Genomic DNA, 25077 nt, shown 5'->3' with positions numbered 1-25077 from the left:
GTGCATTTTGCAAACTTTTCAAAAACAAACAAAGTTTATTGCAAAAAAACGATAAATTTCTTAGAAGAACTGACAAAAACACTGAAAAAAGTGAAGATAAAGGTTAGCTGCATGCAAAATGTGTTAACAATTATGATTATTCTGCATGTTAAAAAGTAAGATTTATTTTTTCTTAACATGTTTTCTTTTCTGCAGTTAGTTTTCCTAGGCCAATACCACTGACACAAACAGAGCTGCATTTTACTGAAATAGTAGAGAATATATTAACGATTAATATGTCAGTCATATAAACGCAATTTTTCTTGTCCATCCCATCCACCCCCAACCATACCTATTCATTGAATTTGACAAGTTCCATTCTACCACGTGAATTATGTGAAGCTTCAGCAATATGTTGTACTTATCCCTTAAACAATACAGATTAAAAAAAAAAACTCATGGCTCTAGATAACCCATGATCTATACAAAAAAAGCCAACAAATGAGCCTCAAAAATTCCACGCTAGATTCTGTCGATTCCCCAGCTTATCTTTGGATATTCAAAAGCCTTCGACAGTTTCTTGCAAGACATGCGTTTTCAAACTAGAAGATTCTTAAACTCAGGGTCCTTTCATAGTTTCCCTAATATATATTCTATGTGTGCAATTTTATCAGTAAAAAAAAAATACTATCAGAGGGGACAAAGTGCTATCATCAGCATAATCTTTGTACATGCTGCGACTTTCCCAACATGATTATTGCTGTACTTGCAACAATCTCCTCAATGCTAAATATCCTGTGTTTTGCTTTGCTTTGAGTGCTCCTCTTAATCTTCAATGTTCACACACCTATAGTTGCGTCCTTTGCAGAAGAAGGAAAAAATTACTTTCATTTTTTCCCCAAAGTCACCAGATCAAAATTCTGAGATAGCCATTTTATTCACCATAGTCGAAAAACCTAATAACTATGTCTTTGGGGACGACTTATTCCCTCACAGTCCCCGTGGGGGGGCTGCTTGTTACAACCTTTAACCTGTGTTTACATATAGTAATGGCTATTGGGAAGTGTATAGACGTTTTCAGGGATATTTTTTGGTTTGCGGGGGGGGGGGGGGGGGCTGGGAGAAGTTGATGGGGGGTACGTGGGAGAATCTTTCCATGGAGGAATTTGTCACAGGGGAAGAGAATTTCTATGGAGGGGGCGCAGGATTTTCTAGAATTATTAAAACAAAAAACGATGAAAAAATAAGTATGAAAAGTTTTTTTTCAACTGAAAGTAAGGAGCATCATTAAAACTTAAAACGAACTGAAATTATTACGCATATGAGGGGTTTAACTCCTCAGAATACCATGCTCTTTACGCTAAAATATTTTTTAAGTAATTTCAACTATTTATTCTACGGCCTTTGTGATTCAGGGGTCATTCTTAAAGAATTGGGACAAAATTTAAGCTTTAGTGCAAAGAGCGAGGTATTGACGAGGGGATGAACACCCTCATATACGCAATAAAAACAAATGAATATGGAAGTTCGTTACGTAAGTTGATTCGTAAGTTACGTATATTTTTTCCTAATGAAAACATTCGTAAAAAATTAAAAGTTTTAGTTGCCTTTTTAAGCAATCAAAAAATTGGAGGGAAACTAGGCCTACTCCCTCGCTCCTTTTTTTCTCAAAATCTTCCGATTAAAACTATGAGAAAGCCGTTTAGCCAAAACAAATTAATATGAAAATTTCGATTTAATTATTTCTGTGCAGAGAACCAAGATCAAAACATGCATTAATTCAAAAACGTCCACAAATTAAATATAAAAAAACATGTTTTTTAACTAAAAGTAAGGAGCGACATTAAAACTTAAAACGAACAGAAATTACTCCGTATATGAAAAAAAGTTTTTTACTAAAAAGTTTTTACTATTTTAAAAAGTAGAATTACGAGAAAGAGTCAAACTTTAGCATAAAGAGCGGGGCGTTGAGGAGGAAAAACTTGTTTTTCCTCCTCAAAAAAACTTGTTTTTTTTTTCTTAATCAACTAGTACCGCTACCTAGGTAATGAAGATAAGTATTTGTTCAATTTCCACGTTACCTAACATCCCCTCTTTATGTTCATTTTGTCTTAATTTAAGACACTTGGTGTTCTTAGCATTAACTTTCAAAACCTACTATCGCACTTTGAGCTCTTGAAATCTCTAGAAGGGAATATAGCATTGGCAGAGAATTCCCGACTTCCTCATAGAAAATATTTGACTACCTCTGGTTTTATACATATAGAACAAGCTACTTTACTTTATTGGTGTCTATTTTTTACTGATTTCAATACAGAAAGCTTTGTTTCAATTTTGAGGGGGTTGGAAAGTGTCACATGCACTCTGGTAATGTTCTGAGCCCTTTTACATTTTCCTAATAGAAACTGGCTTTTATAGAACACGTATTTCAGTTAAGAAATGAAATCGCCATTGCAGTTCAAATTTATCGCATCAATGAATAAAAGACCTCACAAACAATTACAAAAACTAGTATTTATGTAATCTTTCACTCCAGACATTGCTTTATTCATTTACAAAAAATAATTTGTTATAGCTGGATAGCTTTAATGCGTTTCGAAAATCAAAAAGGAGAATCCCAGTAGAGGTCGAAAGCTAGCTGAAAAAGATTTTCCGGCTAATTGGGATAAAATAGTAGTAGAAATAGCGCAAATATACAGCAGGTGGCATTACGGACAATGAGGTACAGGCAAGCGTGCAGGATTTTTATTTTTTTTTTTTTTTTTTTTTTTTTTTTTTTTTTTAAGTATCCAAATAAAAAGCATTTGAAGTCTAAAAATCGCACAAATGTTCAAAAGAGAAAAAAGAATTAGTCCCCAACGCAGAAAAACACTAAATCATAAAATAGAAGTAGTTCCTCCGTACTATGAAAATAATGCTAACAGCCAAAGCCTTTCGAGATCTTTTTCATTCGTACATAAGTATAATATGTGGAGAAAGCGTAAAAATATTTAGAGCGATCGCAACAAAGCAAGTGTAAGTTTTCCCCAAAATCAACGGTTTAGTCATTATACTGCTGTGTTTAGCCCCTGTGATTCGAATCTAGAAATTGGATGTGACGTAGTTGTAAGATAAGCTTGACCTTCTTCTGCGCAAATGAAACAAGCTTATTGTTCCTAAGTTCGGCATCGTATATGTAATCCGGCATTTGAAGCATCGTAAAAAACCGGTCTCGACGGTATCAGATACCACCACCTTCAAAATACGAATACACTGAAGATTCAGCCTCTGGCCCCTTTATTTCAAATGTGTATTGACGCAGATCGAGCATCTAATTTTCCCAATTTTTGTTACCGAAAGGACGATTTTTTTTAAGACAAAAACGGTAATTTTTGAAGTAGTTATCACCCATTAGTGTTTCTAGCATTTTAAACAAGGTTCCAGAGAGTCCTATACTGCCTGAATTGTTATGTAAGTGCTTGCTAGATTAAGGACTGCTTGATTTCCACAAGCACATGAAATATGCGTTAGCTCATCACCAACTGAAGCGTAGCCAAGAAAAGCTGAGAATTCTGGGAGTCCAGTGTATTCTTGTAGAGCGGATATAGAAGCAGAATTTGAGTCAATATTTCAATGTAAAGTGTTTTTGTGTCTTTTTTGATAGTGGTATAACCCTAGCTATGTTAGCCTCAAAGTTGAAAATAATCTTCAAGTAGACTCATCAATCTCATTGGATTCAGACAAGGCTCAATTCTGAGTCTTGCTATGTTAGACATTCTTACAACTGCTTTGACTAGGAAAATTAATGATAACTTTTAAAATTAATGTTTGCGATTTTAGTTTTATTTGCTACGTAGACTTAACAAATACCCCACACACAGCCCCTGCAGCACAGATTTTATAAATTCTATTTCGTGGAAAATATCTTGGTCGACTCGTCTATCGTCAGAACGCTTAGATAAGCGTAGTATTCGTGGTATCGGTAAGTGTAGTAAGCGTTGTACTCCAGCATAGTTCTCGTGGGAGAACACGCCACAGGAGGTTTCCGCACCAGCCATGCTGATTTCGCAACGCTAAAATGATGTTACAACAAGCCTGTACTCGCTAAATTGTAATGTTGCTTGGCTTTGTCCGACGTACTGCATATTTCGCCACTATTGGATTCGCTATCAAAAACTGAACAGCTGACGCAGTTTTGTCGCGATTTGAAGTTTTTGTTAAGGTTTCGATTGTTCTTCGAGAAAAGTTTTATCTAGCGATGATATTCTCAACCCAATAGATCTCGTGAATTATTTATTGAGATGTGTTTAACACAAAAATAAATAATTTGTATCATTTTTTTCTAATTAGCATTGTTTACAAGTGCTGCTTGGATCAATTTTGAATTTTGCAGTGTTTTAAAATTCTTTATTCTTTCTTTATGTTTTTCCATTTCTTTTCAATTTCTTTTTCCTGACCTTTTGAATCTTTGTAAGCGGGCAAAAATAAACTTATCTTATAAAACTCTTGCTGTTGAGAGTAAAGTTCCGAGGTTGGCGACATTTATTCTTATTCGGTACTATTATAAATATAGTACCGAATTCGTCGTTATTTCAACAAGGCGAACAGACCTATTGCTAACTCGCCCTTTTATTTGCATTTTTCTATAATTCAGATAGATGGCACGATTTCGTCAGGCTTAATTTAAAATCTCATAATGTTGATCTCAATTTTATGCAATAGTTGTAAGTTTCCATGAAAATCGTTTACTTATTATAATGCACTAATATATATGCCTTTATAAAAATTAATAGCGTGATTATTCTCTAGTGTATCCAAAAATAAAAGACTCAATATTAAACGCTTTTAGTAGATTGATAGTCATTCAAGTTCTTTATGTGGCGAAAAAGGATGCACTTCTAACCAGAGATTTTTCAAATTCTGTGAGTCTTTCGTTTTTGCAACTTTATTATCTCACGTTAAAGTGATTTTCTATGTTTTGTACTATAAAAGCAATATATCCTCCTTAACTCCAAAGGAAAACTGAAAAATGTCGTTGCTCTTTTAGCCTCTCAATAAACTACGCTTTCTCTTTTCCTCTTTTTAAACGATCCACAAGTAATTTAGTTCATTCAATTTTAACAGTAGTTCTTTATGTGTTCTTAATACTTTTCCACTTCAAGTTAAATTTAAATTGTAATAACTTCACATAATGAATTTCTGATCATAAAAACAGGTCAAATTGTTAATAAATATGCTATTAAAATAACTTGGTTTTGACCTAGACGTCACAACGCAACCTTAAAATAGTGAGTTAAAAAATTTAGTTTCCTTTCTTAAGCTTAAATCATTTCTAATATTTTCTTGATTAAAAAAAAATGGAAAATATGGAAAAGAAAAACAGAAAGAAAAGATAAAAAAGGGAACTTCCTCTATTTTTCTTTTTTTTTGTCCTGATACCAAATTTTAGCATTGACAAAAAGATGTTTAAGATGATAGAATAGCTATTATTTTCTAATATTAAAATGACTATACTATATAAGACGCAAAGAAAAATGACACAACAACTTACCAAAACACTTGGACAAGCTTGTTTGTTTGTCTACAAATACTTTAGCGGACAGTATATTTCCGAACGGCAAAAAAGCTTGACAGAGATCGTTATCACTAAATTCTTGAGGTAAGTGATAAATAAAAACATTTGCCCCCTCTGGCCCTTCGATCTGCTTGCTGCTAGAGCTCCCACTCACAGAGGGGATTGGCGACCCAGGGCTTGTGGGCTGGGCATAAGTCGTGAACGCGGCAGGATAAGCTGCAAAAAGGAGGAGATATTGTAGTCTTAGAGGAAAACGACATTTGGAAAAACATAATTAATATTATTCTTGTTTAGATAATAATAAAAGAATCAGAAAAGACAGAAGCGGTTGATACTACAAATTCAGATTAAGGTGCAATCTGATATTAAAAGAAGAATGGTCCTATCGTAAATAATTTATGACTATAGGAGGAGGTTGTATTCAAATTTCAAGGTTTAGCCAAGAATCTTAATTGGCCCCCCAGGTGGCCGTGAGCAGAAAACAGATCGAATGGAAGAGCTGAGACATGCATAACAAATCTATAGGTGAACATTGTACATTACAATCAATCTCATGCAAGGAAAAAAATATTACCATACATTTACCATCGGGAAGCTTTTAGCTTACAAATGCACCCATTTAACTGGGTAAAATTCCATGAATCCCTTCTCAATTTGCTTATCCTCCCCCAAGAAACTTTATAGAACCAAATTAAAAAAGGCGCTCGTTCTTTGATTCATGATTGAAGGTTAAACCTCCAAACCTCATGGTCTGAGGCCGTCGGTTTGGAGTAGGATATTTTATATCGGATAACCTATTGCCGCCTTCACCTTTCTTTCTTTATATTCTATTGCTTATAATTCCAAGGTTTTTTGTTACAATTAAGATCTAAGCAAAATACCATCCACTATTTAAAACAGGACAATCTCTCTAAAGAAAAGATGCCATATCGCCAACTAGGATTCCAAAGTCCATAACTAGAGACTATTTTCAAGAGTAAAAACGGGAAAAACTCTTTTAGGGAAAACAGCAGTGCTACACCAAATATTTTTTGTTTTGTTTTTTATTTTAGCATACAAGATTTTCTTAAAAAGACAAGCGTATTTTCTTCCGGACTTGTACAAATTATTTTATTTGATCAGAGCAGCTACATTTAAGGCTAAGAGTCTTATAAGGCTAAGAGAGCTTATAAGATTATAAGGGTATACCGTATCCAGTTTTAGTTGATAAAATAATTATCAAGGGTTTAAGATTACTCTTTTCCTGTCTTCTGTCATTCTCTCAGATTAATTATGACTTCTAAATTATTACTTCTTTTAAATTAGTCAAAGATTAAGAAGGAAAGAACTAAGAGAATTTATAAGGTAAAAATATGAAAATAAACAATATGCATTGCTTAAGAAGGTGAACAATAATATATTATTACAGTACTGGCATTATAATTTTTTGAAGAAAAAGGTATTCAGGTAGATAAAGAGAGGGAGGGAGAGAGAGACAAAGAGAACAAAACAGAGAGAGTTGGAGAAAGTAAAGAGAGCTTATCGCATTTTTAATTTAGCTCAACAGTAAAAAAAAAAAAAAAAAAAAAAAAGGTTATCTGAAATACACTTATGTCTTGAAGATATAAAAACTGAACAATTACTTAACATTTCGAAGAGTTAAGAAGCACTTTGATGTCAGTTGAGGCAACAATCATAAAAACTACACATTATTTTTTTTTCAAAAAACTGAGATGATGAAAACGTCACAGAGAAGTAAGAAAGAGCAACTAAATGGCGGAACAACGGATGTGCTCCTAACGTCAACGATTACATATTTACACAGGACGAGCAGTTATTGCTTGTAGGGAGAAGTTGCTCCCTACAAGCAATATCAATATGGATTAGTCCGACAAATAGTCAGATCCCAATACGATTCAGCTTAAAAATCATTTATACTCCTTGATTGCAGCTAACCAATGGATAGTCCACCTCAAACTTCAGATTGCCACTAAAAACCGGTTCCATTGCAACTGACCCCTCGCGCAACATAAACCATTCGTGCAACAGAATCCCCATGTAACTTAAACCCCGTGCATCTGAACCCTCGTACAACTGAGCCCCCGTGCAACTGAGCTCCATTGCAACTGAACCCCCGAATAACCGAACACTCGTGCAACTCAACCCATGTGCAACTGAACCCCCATTTAACTGAACTCCGTGCAACCAAACTCCATGCAACAGAATCCTCGTGTAACTGAACTCTCGTAAAGCTGAACCTCCGTGCAACTGAGCCCCAGTTTAGCTGGACCCACGTAGAACTTAACCCACGTGCAATTCATCCCGGTTAACTGAGCCTTCGTCCAAAAAATGAATCTGGATTTAATGGTTTGTGAAGTCCGATTTTCTTCTCTTTTTATGCCAACGAAACAGAGCTTTTTTTTATGAATGATCTTGACAGGCATTTATTGCATGACATTAACAACCATTTACAACAAGATAGAACATGTAAAGATTCTAGCTTGTATTTCATACCATGATAATGCCTCACATTTGTAGAATACCGGATAACTAGCACTTTACGGGGTTGACACCCCCTATCCCCCGGTGCAAAGGCTGTAAGCTATGCAAGTTGCTTATTGCTAAGATATTGCGAAGTTTTTTCAACTGAAAGTAAGGAGCAACATTAAAAATTAAAACGAACAGTAATTATGACGTATATGAAGGAGATTGCCATCTCCTCAGCACCTAGCTTTTTATGCTTATGTTTTTTGGTACTTTTAAAAAAGCTTCTTATTGTTCTAATTAAGCGACCCTTGTGTTTCAGGAGTCGTTCTTAAAGAATTGGGGCAAAATTCAAACTTCAACTAGGTCGCAACTACGTCATTGATTCAAAATGTCTATATCAAAATTTTGATCGGATAATTTTAGGGGGAAAGGGGCGTGGGAGGGAGCCTAGTTTGCCTCCAGTCTTTTTGGTTACTTAAAAAGGACACTAGAACTTTTATTTTCCGTTCAAATGAGCCATCTCGCGATATTCTAGGACCATTGGGTCGAAAAGATCACCCCTGGAAAAAAACAACAACAAATAAACATTTTGTTTCGTTATTTTGGCGTTTTCTTACCTCTGATTTATGGCCGACACATCGAGCACTGCTCCCAGCGTCCAGTTTAGAAAATTATTTATTATGTAATTTGGTCAATAAAAGATCTTATCTAATAATAAAAAAACGCGTGTCGGTGATCTTCCTTCTGGCAAAACATACAAATTCCACATTTTTGCAGATAGGAGCTTGAAACCTTTACAGCACGATTTTCTGATACACTGAATCTGATGGTATGATTTTCATCAAAATTATATTACTTTTAGTGGTCGTTTCTCCCTTTTTTCGAAAATCAGGCAAATTTTCTCACGCTCGTAGCCTTTAGTCTTTCCTTTCTGGTTGTGGAAAAGAAATACTAGCAATATCGCAGGAACTTCGATGGTATTCAGCCGGTGATTTTTTAATTAAAATCGAATAGTTGCGGGCATCAAGTCATGGCTGATTGTAGAAAAAGCCAAGACAGATAGTCCAATTGAGTGAGAGGCGATTCTGGCATTAACCCCCCTTATTAGGATTGTATAAAAATGATGTTAGTTTATTTGTTAATAGATAGATATATCTATCTATTATCCGTCCATGCGTCATTCCTAGTGCCGTAGAACTAAGGTAGATAGTCGGTAACCGTTTATTTTTGAATTAAAATCGAATAGTTGTGGGCATCAAGCCATAGCTAATTATAGAAAAAGCCAAGACAAATAGTCCAAATGAGTGAGAGGCAATTCTGGCATTAACCCTCCTTATAAGGATTGTATAAAAATGTATATATGTATAAAAACATCGGTCAGAGAGAGCTGAGGGGAATCTTTAACTAAATCAAAAGATGGTACGCGCATCCAGTTTTTTTCAAAAAGGCGTATCCGCAATATCCCGAGAGCAGCTGAGGGTATTAAGTTTAAACTTTCAGGGCATCTTGACGAGAATGTTAAAAAATGGTCAGAATTCCCCTTTCCAGCCCGTTTTAGCTGAAGTCTCCCCAAACACATCTGATCAAAATTTTGGTATAACTATCTTGTTCAAAATAGTCAAGAAGTCAAAACTGTTTTTCCAGGAATGGCACCCCCCCATAGCCCCACGTTTTTTGTTTTACCCAAAACCCCAAGTTATCTATGATTTTAGTTTCCGTTCGTTTCGGGTTTCATTTATTTTCTGTCGTAATTACTGATCAATTTCAGTTTGAAATATTAATGGATTTATTTCTGATGGTCTTAAAGTTTAATATGGCTCTTTACTTTTCTTTAGAACACTTTTTTTTCGGAAAGTTCTTTTTGATTAATTTGAAGAAAGCACACGTAATGTATTAACTAAAAAGCTTTAAATTAATTTCGGCTGCATCGGTTCTTGACACACCTAAATGGAAAAAAAGTCGATTTTCTCCTATTGATAATTAAGCTTCAGTGTGAATAGACTGAACCTAAGGGACTTTGACGACGACAACCAACACAGGAATAAAATCGATTTTGATTTTTAAAATTTTGCAAAAATTAAATCGATTTTTGGTGCAAACAACTCGTTGTTTTCGCTCACCCGCTTTAAAGTTTTAGAGCATGTAGACAAGGACAGGGGCAAGGGAACCCCCATTAACAGACATTACGAAAGAAGAAACAAATATGGCTTTAATGGTTTGTGACGTCTGATTTTCTTATTTATGGCAACAAAACGTAGCTTTTTTATGAATGATCTTGACAGGCATTTATTTCATGACTTAAAAAAAAAAATTACAACACGGTAGAACATGTAAATATTCTAACTTTTGTTTTAACCCATGATATTGCCTCATATTGTAGAATGCTTAGAATCTGAGTACGGGGCTTGAGTTGTACGAGGGTTTGGTTAAATGGGGTTGAGTTGCACTGTGTTTCAGTTGCACGAAGGTTCATTTGCATAGGGGTTCACTTACACGGGTTTTCAGTTACACGAGGGCTCAGTTAAACGGGGTTGAGTTACAGGATTGTTCAGTTTAATGGGGTTTAATTGCACGAGGGTTCAGTTACAAAAAGGTTAAGTTGCTTGGGGCTCAGTTATACGACGGTTCAGTATACGCATACCCTAAAAACCAGATATTTGCAATCTTACGTATTTAAAATCTGTTATTTCTGGAGGGTCGTTTTTTTCCGATGTATCGAAAATCGCTTTGCGTATACAATGCTTGTCAAATAAGCGTAGGTAGGACATGTAAAGATATCTACAAAGCCACTTGAGTGGCAACATGCAGTCACTAGTAATATATATATATATATATATATATATATATATATATATATATATATATATATATATATATATATATATATATATATATATATATATATATATATATATATATATATATATATATTAGTAATCATTTGACGTCAGGAACACATCTAAACAGAATATCATAAAAATATTACCTGGATACTGCTGCAGTCCCGCATAGGCAGCTGTAATTGCGTCGTATCCAACAGCATTTGGGGGAAAAGATACGAAGGGGGTGGCAAGCGGGGTAGCAACAGCTGCAGTGGGACGACCCATCCCACTAAGCCCTATCAAACCAACAAAGGCACGAGTAAGATTATCAATCGCAAGTGCAAACACAGTTATACCCACAAACAATGGTTAGCAAAAGTTCATATGATTCTTTGTCTTTAAAACATGGACGTTCTCAATTTTCTTCAGATAAAAACCTTATCAATAAATTTAAAGTACTCTTTGGTTACACCAATTCTCACAGGTAACACAACTACAATTTAGTTACTAAAATCCAGCCCATAAATGGGTTGAAAAATCAATGAGCATTCGAAAAGAAGATCCGATTTTACATCCAAACTGTGTTACTATGCTTCACAATCATCTTAAAACGATTTCTACCAAGCAGGCTTTACTTAAAGACGGTTACTTCTGTGTCGAATCCAAGATCAAAACAAAATTGGAAAAGAAAAATTTTAGCATCAACTAAGCCTATTGAAAAATGTAATTGAAATCCACTGAGCAAAACGAAGTCAGCAAATAACTTATTCGGTTTTGATATATCTTGTGCATGACTAACCTCCCTAACCTCCTAAGATTAAAGGGGGAACTTCGGATATTAAATTGGACAGAAATTTTCATGAGACAAGGTTGTGAGACATGCGAGCTATGAGGATTATAAGAAAAGTTGGCGGAGGGGGGCAGGGCACATGTAAGGGCAGAGCGATCCCTAACCCTGATAAATAATTACCTTTAGCAATACTAATAAGTTGTGCCTATTATAATGACGATTAGGAAAGACAGACACAACTTGTAGATAAAAGGCTCATTTCGCTTTGATTAAAAAGCTCAAAGAACTAACTCTTGGGTACATTTTCGTGTCATTAAAATAAAGAGCGTATGAGACAAATTTTTCTATTCAAATGTAAAAATTTGTAATACATTTTTCATCATTTTATTCGTGTTTCATGAAATTAGACACAATTAAACATTAAAAATTAAAAATTAGGCTTAATTAAACATTATAACATTGAATTCTTAATTCAATGTCATAATATTCACTTAAAAAGGGCGAATTAAATAAGATTAAATGAGGTGGTAGCAGGATTCATGTATATATAAAACTATGCCAAGTTAAGTTTCGAGTGATTCTCAAGTAATTAATGCAGCGACGCCCGGTTTTTTCTAGGCAATTCTCCCTAAAATGAAAAATTGAGATCTTAACTCTATATTTTAATTAACTCCAATCTTAGCCTGGTTCAAAACCTTTCATTCATTGGCTAAAGGTAATAACTGTTGAATGTAGAATTTAATGCATTAATGAAATGAAAAGTCACATTCACTGCTAGTGGAATAGGCAGGAAGAATTTCAAATCTAATGGTATATTGTAGCCTCCTATTTCTAGTTCTCAAATTGTTAGGACAACTTAAAAATTTGGAATATATTAAACTATATCAAGGTGAAAAGTTACAAATTCTCTCCGATACCAGCTTTAATTTATTAATACATAAAACTCTGTCAAATAGCCTACTTTTTTTAGCATGATATAAATAAAGTATTTTAAGTCAATATTACCGATTAGTATTCTAGGGTTCCCCAAGTAATTTTTCACTTAAGTTAAATTCTCATCAAGCTGATTTACAAATGACAATAAAAAACAAAGTAAGGTTTTCGAATTACACAACAAAACAGACATTACAGATAATTCCCAAACGCATGCAAAATGTAATATAGTTTACCTGCATTGATGCCTCCAAAATGTTGTGCGTTTGATATTGCTGATAGGGTTGCTAAGTTCTGCATCCCTAGGGCGTTCACATCTAAATTAGTATGGAAACAGAAATAAATATAGGCTTTGAAAATGTCAGTATTTCAAAACAGAAAGAAAACTATATCTAAGAAATAAGATAACAATAAAAAACTTAACTGGATGATGAGACATGTTTATATGAGCAAAAATATGCAACAATATGACACCTATTCTTTCGTTAAAACGTGAGTTGTAAACATTGCAACTGAAAGCTTATTGACAAATAACTGCTTGTACGGCCCTAACATAATGAACCATCTAGGAGGGCAAACTAGTGACATCTATTTCAACATCAAATCTTATACATATTAGTCTAAGATGTCAGACTTCACGTGAATATTCATAGCAGTTGTGCACAGGTCAAATAAACGAAAGGGATTTTGTGAGATCAGTAGGGATAGATGACATCCTAGCCATGGTAAATTTTGTGTAGGAAAAGAAAACAGTAATGGCTACAGACTTTTGTAATTTTGTACGTATAACAATTTAGTTATAACCAATACCGTGTTTGGTCATAAAAAGGTCGATAAGTAGACATGGTATTCACTTGATGGTAAAATAGCAAACTTTATTGATTATGTTATAGTAAACCGACGACTGGCAGGATCAATACAAGATACTAGGGTATATAGGAGTGCTGTTATTGATGTTAAAAGTAAAGATCACCATCTAGTAGTGTCTAGGGTTAATTTAAAGCTGAAATTCCGGAGGGGTATTTACGTCCCGGGAAGTTATGATGTTGATAGACTCCAGGATGAGAATTTAAGAGAAAATTTCCAGGAACAGTTGAATACTAAACTTGAGAGTGTAAAATCTGACAATGTGAAAGATGGTTGGAATAATTTTAGAAAACAATTTATGAAGTTGCTGATGGTGTCTTAGGGAATAAAATTAAGACTGCAGCTAGGAATATTAGTGAAAAAGCTCCATGTTTAATGGAGAGGAGAAAGGGTTTGTATAAGAATTCTCTAAGTGATAGATCATATGAAAACAAAAGGAATGTAAAGAAAATGGAGAAAGCATTAAAACATGAACTAAGGAGGTGTGAAGCGAAGGCCATGGATAAAATTGCCGAGGATCTGGAAGACGCAGCTAGACGGCATAATAGTAAAATATTGTACTGACTGAAAGTGATAATGCTCTTTAAGACCTAATTTTTACCCAAAAAAGATATAAATAAATATTAAGGATAAATAAGTTTAAGAAGACGGCCTCTATTTCTGCATGAAATGTAGGGAGCACAAAGAAGAGGTTTTTGTTACTTTGTTTGAGCACCCTTGAATCATTTTGGCTAAGACCGATGGATTTTTCTGCTTATAATAGAAATGGAAGATAAATTTTATAATTAATTGAAAGCGGTTCTTAAATAGCAGTTTGGAATTAAAGAATGTGAGCGTACATTGGATTCAATCATCAAGCAAACTTCTAATCATTTCAGGAACATTTAGGTTAGGCTGTTTTTAAGTTCTTATGTTTAAAAACTGATTGATTCCTGCCTGTTTTCCGTTTTTCTCAATCGCATGTCGAAGTTTGATGATAATTTGTTTATCTTTTTTGTTTTGAACCTATGACCATGAGGTTTTTGCTTTTAAGTATCCGCATTTGCTCATGATTGTTTACTTTGTCCTTGTTGCAATCATTAAAAACCTTTATCCCCACGATAGATCGAACCTCCAAAAAAGTTTATTTTTTTAGACAAAATAAACAATTTAAAGGCCGGTTGGGTTAAAACAATGAAAGATAGAAAGTCGAAGTTAATATAGCAAACAGGAAAAACATTAGCAAAAGGGGAATTATGAATACACTTTTAGGCCTATATTTTCAAATTCTCCTGGCCGTTTCTAAAGTTAAACTCAGAGCTGAATATGAATCAGGAACATACGCTGGTGAATGGAGCAGAGATAACACCCCAAAAACAAACCAAATTTGCCATACTTCATAAAAACCACTTAATTTGCGTTTTTTCCAACTCCCTGCCCCATCCAGGGCTGCGTTCTGGCTTGAAAGAGCTTCGCACCTAACGATGGTAAATATTTCATATAGCTTAAAACATGCTTGCCGTTTCAGTTAGATCATATGAGAACCACGCAAATATTTCGTCGTGCCCGAATCAAGAAAGGTTTATCTGGCATTTTCAAAGTTTTACGGGGGGGTGGGGTATCATAGGGTTTGCATGTTTTTTATAAATGGTATACGGTTTGATAAGCATTAACAGTATGTCAAGAAAAATAGAAACTTCACATACTCGCTTCCATTTTGGTCGTTCTCAGACATTACTAGCAAGTAAGATTGAGAAATATATGAATCACTGTATTAGTTTTTGTATAATTTTGTATATTGTATTGTATTGTGTTTTGTATGTATTTTGTGTTTTGTATTGTATAGTTTTGCTCTGAATATAAAAAAAAAGGTTTAAAAGAACGCGAAATATTTACAAAACGAACTCTAAAACGAACACTTAAAACGAATAGAAATTATCCCGGGTTGTCCCTCCTCAATACCTCGCTCTTTACGCAAAAGCTTTTTTTATAACTTGTAAAAGAGCTTACTATTCTAAACAAACTAATTAATTCTGATATTCAAATTATATATATATATATATATATATATATATATATATATATATATATATATATATATATATTCTATCTATATATATAAAAATAAGTTGTCTGTGTGTGGATCTGTGGATCAGGTGACGTCATGTTTGTCCGCATATGACGTCTGAATTATTTCACACTAATACAAAATAAGAAAAAAACTAAAAAAGGTAAAAACTACAAAAAAAACTAAAAAGAAAAAAAAAACTAAAAAAGCTAAAAAACTAAAAAAAACTAAAAAAAGGTAAAAAACTAAAAACTAAAAAAAACTGAAAAAACTAAAAAAAGGCAAAAACTACAAAAAAAACTAAAAACTAATAAAAAACTAAAAAATCTAAAAAACTAAAAAAACTAAAAAAACTAAAAAAAGGTAAAAAACTAAAAAAAAAACTAAAAACTAAAAAAGAAAAAAACTAAAAAAAGGAAAAGACTGAAAAATAAAAGAGAAAAAGAAAACTAAAAAAATATGAATAAAAATACCAAAAAAATAAAAAAGATAAAAACTACAAAAAAAACTAAAAAGAAATAACGAAAAAAAACTAAAAAAGCTAAAAAAATAAAAGAAGCAAAAATCTAAAGAAGGTAAAAACTACAAAAAAAAAGAAAACAAAATAAAAAAATCTAAAAAAGCTTAAAAACTAAAAAAAAACTAAAAAACTAAAAAAACTAAAAAAAAGGTAAAAACTACAAAAAAACTAAAAAGAAAAAAAAATAAAAACTAATAAAAAAACTAAAAAATCTAAAAATCTAAATAAACTAAAAAAGAAAAAAAAGAAAAAAGGAAAAAAATAAAGGAGAAAAACAAAACTAAAAAACGAATGTATATACAGACCGGGACACCGGGATACAAATGACGACCGGGACACAGGGAATATAAATGACGACCGGGACACAGGGACACAACTACAACGGGGACGCCAGGGGGCACAGGGGGATATAAATGACGACCGAGACACCGGGACACATGGAATATAAATGACGCCCGGGACACTCAAAGAGAAATCACAGACTGGGACACCGGGACACAAATGACGACCGGGACACAGGGACAAAACTACAAAGGGTATGCCGGGGGGCACAAGGGGATATATAAATGACGATGGCGACACAGGGAATGGTAGATTAGCAATCACCATCAACAAAGCTCAAGGGCAATCATTAGAATCATGAGGTATAGATCTGAATACGGATTGTTTTCCCATGGACCATTATATGTTGCATTTTCAAGAGTCGGTAAACAATCTATTTATATGCACAGACAATGGGACAGCAAAGAATGTTGTATATTCGCAAGTTTTACGTAGTTAAAAACATATATATATATATATATATCTATATTCACAGGTGGGACATAGGGACACAACTACAATGGCGCGTAACTAATATGGCGCGTAACGACTTACGAGCGCCGGGGGGCTTGGGGGGGCGCGAAGTGCCCCCACCAACTAGGTGTTGGGGTGGCGCGAAGCGCCACCCCAACAGCTAGTATATATATAAAAATAAGTTGTCTGTGTGTGTGTGTGTCGAGTGACGTCAAGTTTGTCGACTGACGTCATTATAAGGATTGAGCTGTATGCGTCATGAAGTTGTTTGTCGACTGACGTCATGTTTGTCAACTGATAAAATTACATACCGGGACACAGGGAATATAAATGACGACCGGGAACCTCAAAGAGTAATTACAGACTGGGACACCCGGACACAAATCACGACCGGGACACAGGGAATATAAATGACGACCGGGACACAGGGACACATCTACAACGGGGACACCGGGGGCACAGGCAGGATATATAAATGACGACCGGGACACAGGGATTGTTCGAATAGAAATTACAGACCGGGACACCGGGACACAAATGACGACCGGGACACCGGGACACAGGGAATATAAATGACGACCGGGACATTCAAAGAGAAATTACAAACTGGGACACCGGGACACAAATGACGACCGGGACACAGGGAATATAAATGACGACCGGGACACAGGGACACATCATTAGAATAATGAGGCATAGATCTGAATACGGATTGTTTTTCCCATGGACAATTATATGTTGCATGTTCAAGAGTCAGTAAACCTGACAATCTATTTATATGCACAGACAATGGGACAGCGAAGAATGTTGTATATTCGCATGTTTTACGTTGTTGCAGGTTTAATGTTGTATATTCGCATGTTTTATATTCGCATATATATATATATATATATATATATATATATATATATATATATATATATATATATATATATATATATATATATATATATATATATATATATATATATATATATATATATATATATATATATATATATATATATATATATATATATATATATATATATATATATATATATATATATATATATATATATATATATATATATATATATATATATATATATATATATATATATATATATATATATATATATATATATATATATATATATATATATATATATATATATATATCTCTATTCACAGGTGGGACACAGGGACACAACTACAATGGCGCGTAACTAGTATGGCGCGTAACGACTTACGCGCGCGGGGGGGGCTTGGGGGGCGCAAAGCGCCCCACCAACTAGGTGTTGGGGATGGCACCAGTTAGTATATATATATATATATATATATATATATATATATATATATATATATATATATATATATATATATATATATATATATATATATATATATATATATATATATATATATATATATATATATATATATCTAATTGATTTATTTAAACATGTTTCAGGAGTCATTCTTAAATAATTGGAACAAAAGGTCAAACTTTAGCAGAAAGAGCGAGGTACTGAGGAGGAGGGAACCCCCTCATATACGTAATAATTAATCTTAGTTTTAATTTTTAATGTCGCTCCTTTCTTTCCGTTGAAACTTTTTTTTCTTATTAAATTCACGTCAAATCGATTGGTGTACGTAAGACATTTTCACTTGTAGCCTAGGAAAATAAATACCACGAACATTCGCTTATATTTCTTTTTGCTTGTTTCCTTGTTTTCCTTGTTTTTTTCCTTGTTTTTAGATTCACCCAGGTGCAAGCGACAAATAAAAAAAAAGCGTAAACACGCCTTTTCAAACTCTCCCGCTGGATGAATACTAAACGAGCTTTGGAGCAAAGTCGTTACCTTTGGGAAGAAAGTGAAAGTTACATCCTTTTGTTTTGGGTAGAATGATTTAAAAAAGCAGCTGAGTTTAAATGAAACTAATTTAAGAGTACAAATTTAAAATTTAAAGCTGGATACCAACTCGTGCTTGCTTATGGGAATCACAACCCGTGGGCCTACTCCCTGAGAATAAAGTTAGAAGAGCTTACTTTCCAGTTTTTTTCTGATTTTTTTTTTTTTTTTTTTGCATTTTACACACTATTGAAATTTTGGCATTACTATGGCGATTTGAAGACAAAAGGACCAACGACCAAAGTCTACTAAAGAGGGCATCATTGAAGGAAGGCGCGCCGATGAATAAAAAGATCAATACTACATTTCGAAAGAAATTGCCACACATCAAGCTTACGGCGTGACTTGAATCTAATTTCTTACTAGCTGCTTTTCCGGCTCTAAGTAATGAAATTCTCCAGAATTCTTGTAGTATGTCACAAAAGAAACGATTTGTCACCAGTAGTTTCAAGCAGGAATGATATAATGGGTGACAGCAGACCTTCTTTGTAAATATCTGTATCGTGTTTTCTCCCTTTCTCATAACGAGGAAAATATTTTATGTTTGGAACACTTATCTAAGGTTACAACAGTTTATCAATAGTATTGCTTATACCTGGCAATAGAAAGGTACACCAAAAGTACCGAAGATTTTTATGGCTTTCAAATATTTAAACATTCTCAAGATCCATGTAGCTTCCTCCATAGCCTCCTAAATTTTCCACGTATTCACCTATTTTCGGTCATTTTCTCAAATCACCCCACCCCTTAAATTACTATAGACGTAATAAACGTTTACCAATTTCAAAACTTGTTTCTTTTTCATCATAGATTAATGAATATAAGTATTTCTTGGGGAACTTGAAAGCATCAAACAGTTTGGGGAAGAACTGCAAGTAAAGAGCAAGCCAGGCCAATAGTAACTGAGACTTTGAAACACTGAATTTTAGTAATGATATCATTCAACTAACATCTTAAAAGAATTTCCATTTTAAGATGATTTAAAGTACGTAAAATCTATGAAGTTTAAAGATACCCATCAACAGTTGTTACCATAAGTGCATTTGTGCAATTTTAGAAAAAAAAAGCGAAACACCATCCGACAGTGATCCGATGAAAATTACACGATAATCATTTTTCTTTGAATTCTGAAAGTCGGCATGTCTAAACACCACCTAACAGAAGTTTCAAGCCCATTTTCAATTATACAATTATTCAATTATTTATAATTTTCAATTATACAGATGCTAATTTCTGTCTCTAGCGTTACGTGTGCGTCTTTATTCATTTAATTTTTTTTACCCGATAATCATACTGAAAAAAAATGATCCCATAATTTCGGGACAGTTCTCATTCGAATGGAAATCGTGAATCCCAAGGTGACCGGAGTGCAACTAGGCCCTCTTCCAAGCCCTGTTTTAGCCCAGAGACCCGTCGTGTCGCAGAAACATTCTAAGGCAGTCAATTCAATATAAAAGGATGAGATAAGAACAAAATAGATATCTTCTAAAGTGACCCATGCTGCCCCTGAGGTAAAGTCCAAAAGTTTGAAGAATTAATCACTTTATGCAGAAGGATCCCAGAATGAATCTTCGGAAGATAAGCTTGATTGTACAGTGTGTACCTCGGGATCTTACGTTATTTTGACCAAAAGTATTTTAAGTTTTTCAAAGAAAATTTCAGTTTAAATATTAGAACTTATTAAAGCGATTAAGCAGCAATACAAATGTTCACAACGACCTGCGTTAGAAAGTTGAGGACACTATTTAAAGTTGGAATATAGATCACGAATAAATTTAGTATTTTCTTAAAAAAAAACTGAACCCTATAAACTTCCCTTTACTAAGCAGATAGAAAATTACGTAAATATTGTATTCTATGCCCATGAGTTGATATACTTGAAGCATATTGTGACGTTCTGCATTGACCATGGGGATAAGGGAGACTCCTGCATGACCGAAGGACAATATATCCTCCTTCTTCCTAAATTTGTCTAAAAATTCAGTCCCGGGGACCGATCAAGGTGTCTCCCACCTCCCCTCGAAATAAAAATGTTTGAGAATTTCTTGTAACTTCTTATTCAACTTTTCAAATCAAATCTTTGTTTATTACTGCCCCCCCCCCAATTTTTTTATTATTCATCCTCCCCTGCAAAAAAAAATCATGCGTACACGTCTGATAGTTAAGTCTGGAATAATAATAATAATAGTAATGATTATATTAAAAAAACAATTTTGAAATATTTTTCAAGGACTGACATCCTATAAAGTTATAGCCTAAAGTTCTATTTCTATACTTCCTCTTACAGTATATTCTATACTTAAATATCATGATTTCTTTCCACGTTGAGAATCTAGATTTGAATCATTATTCCATCAACGCTAATTTCATATACTTGAACTCAAATTTCACATTCTTTTCAATAAAAGAGCGAGCAGTAAAGGATTCTTACCCGAGGTACTGAAAGCAGGGAAAGTCTGAAAGCTAGCACCGGTTAAATCAGCGATGGTGGTTGCTCCTTGAGGACTCCCAGCCACAGGATTTACTTGCTGCTGAATTCCCATAGGCACGGCTAAAATGACAAGGTATGCTTACAATATTGAATTTTCAATAACCTGCATCAACCTCAAAACACCATCTGTTTTTGATTTTTGGGGGCAGGCAGACCTATAGAGTTTTTCAGGGGAAGGGAGTAGGGACGAAGGTTTTAAAAGAATATATTGTCAGAAAATGCTTTTTTAGTTGCTTTTTTTATGCTATTAGTTTTCCTTCATAAAATCTACAAACTGTTGGGAATCGTTCTTTAAAAGTATTATTTATTTAAATTTTAGGTAATTCGTCATAATAAAAGTAATTTATCTGAGAGATAGGCACGGTCATAGAAATCCGAATAAGCACTATTCCTGACATAGTGCTTATTTAAATTCCTTTGTTTCTGTTTATTTGTTGTTATCTATCTACTTTTCTAAGTCAACAATACATTGACCCTTTTCCCTTTTTAATTACAATGATAAACGAGTATAGACTTTTCATAAAAAAAGCCTTGCGATTAAACAACAATTCGATGAATGCTTAAAAAAATGTTTGCTTAAAAAAAGTGATTTTCTTTTCCATCAATTCCAATAGGAAAGTCCTGGTCTGTTCTCCCCGCTTGTAGTATGGAAACTTAAAAATTTCACATTTTTTAGACACAAAAATGTTCTTTAAAAATTGTTAGTTGATTATACTTAATATGTCTTGGTATTTTAATATATAGATTCTATTTTTTTCAAATCTTTGTAAAAGGTTCTTATTTTGAAAGTTTTTTCTCTAAGGATTACAGAAAAAAGAAGTTACGACAAGCAACCGTTTAGCATATGTTATTTTTACGATCTTTTTTTTAAGTTTTGCGATTTTTAAAGTTTTTAGAATGTTTTTCAGGAATGAGCTGCTGAAGACGAAAGTAGTGTAGCGTAAACCAACTTTTGGTTGGGTGAAAGTGAATGTCGTCTACTCCTTGTTTTATTTTTTTCAGCCAGATTCCCCGCTAATACTGCATTACATACCCCTCCCTCTACTTCCCCTAGCTCCCACGCCCAGCACAGGACGGTAATCTCATAATTGAACCAAGCTCTATTCTAATAGCCCCCGGTATCGCGCTATTCATTTACTCGTAATTTTGAATGGATTTTGACTCTGTAAGATCTAATTTGGTGTACTAAACTTTTAATATACGTGATTTATTGAAATATTACGTTTTATTTTTATTGAATTGTAGGTGGGTTTGCTGATTTATATTAAAAAATAGCATTGGTATCAGCGGTCCTCATAAAGCCAAAACAAAAATAATAGGCAGCGCAATTGCGCTGTCTTAAGTAAAGATACAGGATAAGTTAAAGTATTACCACAGATTCTTTAATTTGTATTTTTACATATTCCTCGCATTTAAATACCGACTGAATTTAAAATTTTCAAAGTATCCAAAAAATAAAGTTAGAATTATTAACTTTTCCGTTGGGCATTATTTGACAAAGGATGTGCAGAAAATCTGAACAATTCTTGGCATTATTGCGGCAGAAACCATAAATTAATTAAAAATTGCCAGGGAGAAAATGGAAGGGAAAATCTTAAAGAGTTTGAAAATTATTTTCCCCTTTGTATCTTTGTTTAAAAAAAAACAAATTCCATACAGATTACACAGAAGTTTTTCTTGTGTAAATCAGGGTATGGGGGGGGGTACATATTTCCCGAGGGGGGTTACACTGAATAAAATTTTTATGCCTATAATTCCCTTCACAAGCAAAGCTCGGTCATCAGTGCTACATGATAAAACTGATAACAATAGAAAAAGAGAATGAGTTAGTACCGTTTATACGTGCACACAAATTTCTAAAGTGAAAAAAAAAATATTTTGTTTAAATTTACTTTATTCTATTCTCAACAGAAATTTCGTACATCATGCTGATGCAGAGATAAATCTCCCGCTAGTAGCGCTGGCGTTTTGCGAAATGCAACTAATCTCAATCCTAATTTTTAGCACATTTATGTCTTTTTGGAGCTGGTTAAAAGAATTATTTAGAAAAGTGAAAATAGCAAGAAGGCAGCATGGTATCATACATGGAGGGAGTTCTACATTTATGATTACTATGAATAAATATGCAAATTTCGTTTCAATTATTCATCTGCGGAGAGCCGAAATCAAAACATGGATTAACTAAAGAACGTTCAGAAATTAAATTTTAAAAATTAAGTTTTTTTAGCTGAAAGTAAGGAGCGACATTAAAACTTAAAACGAAAAGAAATTACCCCGTAAATGAAAGGGGCTGCTCCCTCTTCAACGCCTCGGTCTTTACGCTAAAGTTTTCTAAAAAAATTTTAAAAGCAGAGTTGTGAGAAAGAGTCGAATAATTACAAGATTATTAGAAAGTTTTGTGCCACTGATATTATTTTTGTTTATAAAAAAAAACTCTAAAAAACTCTATGCTAGATTAGGTGCTGAGGCCTGTCAACGCTTGGGTCCTTACATGTACTGATTGTATTGTTTGTGTTACTTTGTTTTTCTTTCCTTAACGTTTTCACTCCGCTTAATTTGTCAAAACAAACGGGTAACAAGTAAATTATTAATTATTATTGGATTTTCAGTTAAATACTGGAAATAAAAATTAAGACAATCACATGATTCCTGGAGCGGATCCCCCTCTACCAAATTCCATTGACAAACTACAACCGATTTGACCTATCTAGACATAGTACGACTATCATTATAAAAAGCACGAAGTCTTATTTTCTTTTTTAATGATTTCTTTTTCATTCAGGAAATCATATTCACTGTTATTCTACCATCTTATTATTCTATGACTCCATTTCTGTCCTATTTGCAGATTTAAAGGGTGTATTCATTTCCACTTTTGAAAGTTTTAAAACAAGGGAATCTTATCTTCAACTTAGGAAGTAAAAGCACCTTAAATATCAGGGAAAAAATTGACTTGAGCAAATGTCGCGAAACAGGAAGCATGGAACATTTTCAATTTCGCCATTAATTGAGCTCACCTATTCACTTGATGATAAGGTTTCAAAGACAGTATGTTTGTAAAAATGTTAACGAGGAACATATTATGAAGTGGAATAGACCCCTATTTTTCTCGTTTTACTTATGCTAAAAACGAGCATGTGTTAGTTTATAAAAATTATCTGCTCAAAGTAAAGAGCAAATTTGACACTTAAAACAAGCAAGAGTTTTAAAGCTACTTAATAAATTACAGTTTTTCCGAAATTATTGGGGGGCAACTTGCCCCCTTGTTCCCCCTCAACGACACCACTGTCTGTTTGTAAGGCCAGGCAATCCCGTAGACAATATATTCAGTATCAAACAGTTCGCGGTAACGAAGTGTAAGTAAAGAGCAACGCGGTGCAACAGTAACCGACACTCTAAAACGGAATTTCGGTATCAATAGATAAACCAAAAGAAGTGGCTTATTGTGCGAATTCCAAATATATAGATCCGTTAGGTTTAGTGTTACCCATCAAAGGCTACGAGCCTGAAAAGGTTTGCCTGATTGTCAAAAAAAGGAGGAAACACCCCCTAAAAGTCGCAGAAATATGAGAGAACCCTACTGTAGAAGTTTCATGCTCGTATCTGCAAAAATGTGGAATGTTGTATTTTTTGCCAGAAGGAAGATCATGGAAGCGCAATTGTTTTTTTTTTTTTTTTCAAGGGGTGATCATATCGAACGAGTGGTCCTAAAACATCGGGAGAGGGCTCATTCAAACAAAAACTAAAAGTTCTAGTGCCCTTTTTAACTGACCAAAAAGATTGGATAGCGACTAGGCCCCCTCCCGCGCCCCTTTTTTCCCTAATATCGTCCGATCAAAATTTTGAGATAGACATTTGAGATCAACGACCTAGTTGTGCAAGGTGTGCAAGTGCAAGTTTTTTTTTTTTGAATTTAGC

The 25077-nt window shown here is 33.9% G+C and overlaps 1 protein-coding gene across 1 annotated transcript in view; it reads right to left on the bottom strand.

Moving 5' to 3' along the window:
- The window catches only part of LOC136040187 (CUGBP Elav-like family member 2), a gene marked incomplete in the record, with an annotated part of 272737 nt that overhangs the window by 5257 nt on the left and 242403 nt on the right, over window positions 1-25077 (bottom strand). The window contains 4 exon segments of the mRNA XM_065724339.1: window positions 5510-5749; window positions 10986-11117; window positions 12781-12861; window positions 21100-21219. Coding sequence (XP_065580411.1) covers window positions 5510-5749; window positions 10986-11117; window positions 12781-12861; window positions 21100-21219 — 573 coding nt within the window.

The sequence above is a fragment of the Artemia franciscana genome, chromosome 2 (genome assembly GCF_032884065.1).
Source record: "Artemia franciscana chromosome 2, ASM3288406v1, whole genome shotgun sequence".
Classification (NCBI taxonomy): Eukaryota; Metazoa; Arthropoda; class Branchiopoda; order Anostraca; family Artemiidae; genus Artemia; species Artemia franciscana.
The sequence above is the reverse complement of the archived record's forward strand: the minus strand, read 5'-3'. Positions and strand labels throughout refer to the sequence as shown.